The sequence below is a fragment of the Lipotes vexillifer genome, unplaced genomic scaffold (genome assembly GCF_000442215.2).
Source record: "Lipotes vexillifer unplaced genomic scaffold, Lipotes_vexillifer_v1.1 scaffold91, whole genome shotgun sequence".
In the NCBI taxonomy this organism is placed as follows: domain Eukaryota; kingdom Metazoa; phylum Chordata; class Mammalia; order Artiodactyla; family Lipotidae; genus Lipotes; species Lipotes vexillifer.
In genome coordinates, this window is record NW_006777583.1 from 5,846,888 (window position 1) to 5,853,683 (window position 6,796).

General features: G+C 45.8%; 1 protein-coding gene across 3 annotated transcripts in view; it reads right to left on the reverse strand.

Moving 5' to 3' along the window:
- Positions 1 to 44: 44 nt before the first annotated feature.
- Positions 45 to 6,796, reverse strand: part of SEMA6A (semaphorin 6A) — a 129,062-nt gene continuing 122,310 nt past the window's right edge. For 2 of the 3 annotated variants that reach the window (XM_007451222.1, XM_007451221.1), the window contains one exon: positions 153 to 1,351. In XM_007451222.1, coding sequence (XP_007451284.1) covers positions 153 to 1,351 — 1,199 coding nt within the window. Of the gene's footprint in view, positions 1,352 to 6,796 lie in introns of all 3 variants that reach the window. The other variant, XM_007451223.1, reaches the window with a different exon arrangement.

Sequence of the window (6,796 nt, forward strand, 5' to 3'; positions counted from 1 at the left end):
CCCGCCCCCCGCGTCCCAGGGGAGGACCCAGAGTCCTGGGCGCCGCCGCGGCCATCTTGGTCGGGTGGGTACTCAGCAGCCGAGAACCTTGCTGAGCTGAGCGGGCGCCTAGCGTTTCCTGCTGGTTCGACACCTGACCCCTCCCCCAGGGATTATGTACACGCATCGTTGGGCTTCATGGAGGTGGAAAGGGGGGCAAAGGAAGGTTTGGGGGGCACGTCCGGCTTTAGCGAGGGCGTGCGCTTCAGCCCCGCCCGGGTCAGTGAGTTGTAGGCATTGAGGCTGGGCTGCCTCGAAACAGTCACGGCCTGGCCCGAGGGCTGCGAGCTGTGCACCTGGATGGAGTCCACCCTCTGCGGGGCGGGGGGTGGGTTGTCTCCCCGGCCAAAGCTCTGGTTTCTGGAGAGGTGGGAGGAATTGGAGGAGTTAGTATTGTTTCTTTTGAGCGTGGCGGCCTGGTGGCTTCTCGTGAGCGAGTTCGTGGGGTAGCTCCTCTTATAATCAAGCCCGTAGGACGAGGAGTGGTGCATCTCCAGCCGCTTGCTCAGGCCGTTCTGAGACAGGGAGGCTCCGGGAGGACCCAGGGAGGCCTCCCGCTGGGGGACTTTGGGGGGCAGGCTGTCCAGGTTCTCCACCAGGTTCACCCCATGGTTGGGACTCTTGCTGCTGAGATGTTCCTTGATGGTCTTATATTCCAGGGTGGCCGCCTGGTCCTCCAGTGCCAACTGGGCCACCTCGCTCATTTTGGGCTGGTCCACGTACTCGTGCTGGTAGCCCTGCTGCGTGATGGGCAGCACGACCACGCTGGGGATGTGGCTGGGGGAGGCCCGAAGGGGCAGGTCGGTGGGGATCACGGGGGAGCCCATGGGGGGCATGTCCTTGGTGCAGGCGTTGATGAGGTTCTGGTTCCTTTCCCACTCGCGGCTGCCGCGGTTGGGCTTGCGCTTCTGCTGCAGTGTCGGGGTGGACTCTGGGGTAGGCAGGGCAGCCAGGTCCAGGTGGTGCTGGTCAGCCTTGATGAGCATCTTAGCGGTGTTGCTGGGAGTGGCGAGCTTGCCGTTGTGCATGAGTGGTGTAAGGATGGCCTCCGGCTTGGGGTCTTTGGACTGGGTGTCCCCAAAGAGGCCGCTGAGCTTGGTGACGCTGCTCATGGAGCCGCGGCGCGAGTGGGCGAGCTCCTTCTCCTTGCGGTGCACGGAGGACACGTCTTTGCGACGGTGATCGCAGACGCAGTAGACGATGATGCCCGAGAAGACGGCTCCCATGACAAAAGCCAGAATGACCGCAATGGCCAGGAGGGTGACAGGAACGAGCTGGTCGTGGCCTTTGAGATAACTCTCCCGAATCACTCCTGCAAAATACATCGCATATGGTGTTAAGAAATGAAAGCAGACCGTGAGGCTGATTTTTGTTTGGCATGCACCCAGTTAATTAATAACAGTAATAAGTGAGAATAGCACCTCCGCAGAACTCGTCTTCAAGACACCCTTTGCCAAACGTTAACTAATTAATCCTCCCCACCCCACCCCCAAGTATGTAAATAGACTTCAGTTGTTGCCCTCTTAGTGTTCTAAAAGTGTTTCCCCCTCTTTTCAAGTACAGGCTCTTTCTAGTTTGCTTCAGTCCGTGGAATATGGAAGTTTTTCCTTTCCAAAATTTATCCTTCTTTCCCTCTCATCTCTTTTCAATCTTCCCGGTCCTAAAACCGCGAGATATTTTGAGTCTGGGGGAATAGGAAACAATTTTATGCATGTTAAATGAACAAATTGCACACCACTCCAGGCTTCCAGGGACTTTGCTGATGACTTCCTGTGGGCAACATGGCCTCTATCTGGAGAAAAGCTGGTTAGCATTTCAACCAACTGGGGGAAAGACAGGGTGTATCATTTATAGTGTAAGAGAATAGCTAAAGCGCACAGATTACAAATATTTATGCTGATTTTGCATCACCTCTACAAGGGAGAAAAAATCCCCGTGCACACTCAGTTTCAGATAAATATGCTAAATGTTTGAATGAAGCTCTTCCCTTACTTGAGCTGAAAGAATATTTAGAAAAAGAGACCATTTGGGCTCCTGTAGTGAGTTTGAGAAGTGTCAGGTATCATTATTACAGCTAGAGTTTGCTGTCACGGTGAAATTCTTCAGCAGAGCTAATCTCTTCAGTTTAATAAAAATTATGTGGCTCTACCTGTCAATAATCTTACACTACATAAACCAAGATGCTCTGTTTCTGAAGAAAGTGGCTTTCCCTGTTGCTGCTTAATTAGCCACCAAGCCGAGAGACTAATCAAATGCAAACACTGAAGCTTTTATTTTTTAATACCAAGTGAGAATACACATCACAATTGTCAGATCTTAAGTGCTTGATGCAGTAGCTAAAAAAATAAAATCTCAAATACCTCAATTCCTGCCTCTGGAGAGTGAAAGCACATGAATACATTAGAGGCTCTGCATGGGCTGAGGAAATGTAAACATTGTTCCTATTATGGAAATGATAGTAAGACAGAAAATGTACCTTCTCTGGTCTCAGGAGACACATTTTTCATCGACTAAATCCACTCTTTCTGGAATATGTTTAATGTGTTTTACTGGCAGATAACAGTGGCATAGAATTAGAATGGAATGAAATAAAAATCTCTATCCCTTCCCAAACCCACAACACACAGCCCTTACACTTCTGCTGAAATGCTTTGTGTGTCACAGCTGAGACCTTGAAGAAATGCAGCTTTGTCACGGAGTTTTTCTGCTAAAATATGTTGATTGGTGAAGCAGTGGTTTTAAATCTCAGAAGCCTTAGCCTGGAGAAGAAAACCTTCTCTTTCTCTTTGTGAACTCTCCTCCCGCCCCCAATTGTGACATCACAGTTGGTTGCTATGGAAATGATTGTCCTGTGACAGAGGATTGTGACGTCAGGTGGGGGGGGGATAAAAAGAAGCAGCAAATATCTCTTGAGAAATGAAGATTCTGTGATTAAACAAATGCCCTTGGTAGTGAAGGGCAGGGGAGGTAATTCACCCCAGGGAGAAGATAGTAAGACACTGAATAATTTCCGTACGTGACACTTGTCAAATATTTCAAGATTTATCTTCATGAACTTTTAAGGGGTAGAAACTGAGAAGCAAAAACGAGCAGGAAATTCAGCTGTAACTCACACCTTATGTGTTGTGGAGCTCCCCAAACAGTGGGGTGTCTTGTATCCAAATATGTTTTAATACCTAGTCACCAAGGAACTGTGCCAATGAGAATTTCTTCCTTAAATTTGCATTTCCTTGTTGTAATGCTAAAATAGCAACTGATTTTCTTTCAGTTTTGGTTTTGAGTGAGTTTCTACTGAACATCATTTTTAACCACGTACATATGATGGCACAAAAAATGTACACCTGTGAATAAAATGGGTTTAATTTTGCTTATTGGTGATGTCACCTATGCGGGGTACTAAATTTTTTCATAGCAGTGGGTATTTCGTGGGTCCCTTCCAGCCAACTGTATTTATGGGGGCTGAGCCTCCCCAGTAGATTTATACTTGTGATAGGTAGTTATCTACAATTGACTTTGGGATTTTACAATTTAAATTACCATCTCAACAAGAGAACTATAGAAAGCAGGAGGCTAGAGCAATCCATTTGTCTCATTTATTGTTTAATTGGGAGAACTCCAAAATTTTTAAGTTTATCCATTGCTTCTTTACTTTTAGCTCCCAAATAATTTTCTTTCATGTTTGAAGGTCCTTAACTGTCTTAGACTCATGGACCCCACTCGCTCTTTCACTGGGAAAAACTCTTTTAGTGGATGATATTTGAGTTCAGGTTTCTGGTTGTTAACAAATCAAGCAGGGTCTGACCTTTGAGAAAAATAGTGTCTCAGATGGCTTTCTCTGGCTCATTTTGTTATGTAAATAGTGTCCTTAAAAATCTTTCTGCATATACATCCCTCTTGCTTATAGCTGATTCACTTTGTTATAAAGCAGAAAATAACACACCATTGTAAAGCAATTATACTCCAGTAAAGATGTTAAAACAACCAACCAAACAAACAAAAATCCTTTCTGCATTTCTTCGGCTTTGAGATATCTACCGTGAGGCAGGGGGCTTCCCTCATCCACCTGTGCACATTCAGAAGCCCCCCCCCCCCATGTCCAAAGTTAGAAACAGGTCAGAGATTAAGTTGAAAGTAAAGTCAAGAAGATGTTAAAAGTTATTTTTGGAAAATGCCTTCCAAACTGAAAGCTTTCTACCTATATCATGAAAAAGGGCAAATGATTAAATCAACTTTTTGCCAATGGTCACTGCACAGGCTTGAACACACCAGACTTGTCAGTGAGGCCGGGGGTAGTGCAACACTAGAGCTCTCCAAAGGCCTGGAGTTTTAAGCTCCCATTTACTGTTGGGTGACCTTTGGGCAAATGACTTAACGTCTCTGAGCCTCAGTTTTTCCCATCTGCAATGTGGGGTTAACACATTTAATGCCTTACTGTGTAGTTACAAGAATCAGTTTAAGTAATGATTAAGAAAGAGCTTAAGTGCTGTAGTTTGCTGGACAAATCTAAAGGTCAGAGGAAGCCACAAAAGAGAAATGGTGTGTTAGTAGTTCACCGAGGGCTTAAGAGTAACAGTCATAGGCTTTGTCATTAGAATCCATTTGCTGTAGGTCTCCCAGGGGAGGGATAGACCTGTTCTTTCCGGCTCCAGACCTTCGGCTGTCCAGGCGTTGCCAAAGGGTTGCCAAAGGTCGATGAGGCAACATCAGGGAACATGGACCTGTTTTAGGACTGCCTATAGGTCCTGAGTTTTGAAATAAGTAAAACAACAACAGTGGGAAATGTTGAGCAAAACACAGAGATTATATACTCCTAGTGGAGGAATAATAATCCTGCAGTCAGCTCCTTGAGGGCAGGGACCATATTTTATATGCATTTATAATCCTAACCATCCCCAGGGCTCTTAGGTCGGACACTTAATAAGTGATTATTAAAGAAATGGGTTTGCAGTACATTGTAGAGACATTTTTTTAAATGGACTTCTAAATTTGGTGGGTCATCTTTGGAGTGACTGTATAACCTTGCTTCTGAAATCATAGAAACATATCTCCAATCATACAACAGAATATAATCATACTAACATTCATTAGGCAAAAGATATAAAGGTGCTCAGTATGTATTCAAAATAATAATAGGATAAACTGTTTTTTAAAAATGAAAAGACATTTGTTCTGGGATAACTCCACAAGAGAGGGTGAGGGTAAATGGGTTATTTGTAACAACTGAGTGCTCCAGTAGAATTGACTAATTCAAAACAAATGCGTCTTTACAAAGGGCACACAGGGCTGGGGCTGGAGAAACATCATTGCTTCAGGTGCTGCAGTGAGACCCTGGGGAAGTGGAGGGCCTTGGTAGGGTGGTATACTCCCTCCCCATGTTCCCCCACTGTAGAGGGGGAAAGTTGGCTCCACCCCGGGCTGTTGAAATGCCTTCCTCCATCAACCCCTGGGCCTTCTGCTGTCACCAATTGAAAATGGGGCATTAGTAATGAAAACAGTATCTGAAAAACCCTTTGCATTGATTAATTAACCGCCAGCTATTTCTCACCAGTCATGAGGTGCTAAATAGTTATTCTTTCCACCTTCCTATTGCAGGAAGCAAGACACACAATGGCTTAGAGATTTCTCTGAAATCATGCCTTAAATTGGCAGAACTGAGAAAGAATAGAATCTCCACTTTTTTTTTTTTTTTTCCTCTGAGGTGAGAGAGTTTTCAGATGCTGCTAGAAGGAGGTCTCAGAGGGGCAGTTTGAAGCTCTTTAGAGGCTGAAGCAATGAAATTATGAGCAACCCCGACCTCCAGGCCCTACAATACGTAGTTCAAAATAAGAACAATTATAAACTGCAAAATAAGAGGAAACCCAACACAGTTCTGATTTTTCCTATGATGACTATATCAATGCACTCTGAAATTTCACACATCAAATTCTTTATTTAAATAATGGTTTTTGGTGGCTCGCGGGTACTCTGCTGTTGTCTCTAGTCTGCACAGGGAGCCCAGCGCCAGGCTCTGGGACAACATACCTCAGAAAAGATGCTCTCCTAACTCAGGGCTCGATGGTGATGTTCTTGGTGGCTTGACTGTCACTCTCCTGGACTAATAAGGTTTTGGTGGCAAGCGTCTTGCAGCAAACATTTACTAAACACAGATGAAAGTACTATGCTGGGTTTTGGGGAGACAAAGGTGAAGGAGGCACAAACGCTGTGATCCAGTCGGGGAGAAGGTAGGTGCGCACACATCAGCTACATCCAAAGTGCGGAAGCGTTATGAGATGCATTGCTTCTGCCTAATATGGATGGGCAAAGGCTTTATGTAGGAGGTGACATTTGAGCTATGTCTAAAGGGTGCATAGGATGTCAGCTCAAGTGGAGACAGCAACAAGAACCAAGGCATGGAGGGGAGGAAAGTGAAGGCTGTGTACAGTAATGGCCAGTGGTCCAACTGCCTTCTAGTCTCTTAGCTGTAGGCACCAGCCTCTCCGCTGCATTCGCACTTGCTTCTGGGCTTTCACACAGGCTGCTCCCTCTGCCCGGAATATCCCTGCTTACCTCCCATCCCACTGACCTTCTTCTTTAGGTCTCAGCTCACATGAGGAAGCCTTCTCCAACTCCCTCAAGCCAGTTTAGCTCTTCCTTCTGTAAGTGTCCCCAGAGCTCTGCACCTCTCTATCCTAAAATCATCGCTCTAATGAGACCTGCTCTCTGTTTGTTTTTTACACCTAAACTGCTCCAGACAGCTCCACGAAGGAGAGATTTCCTG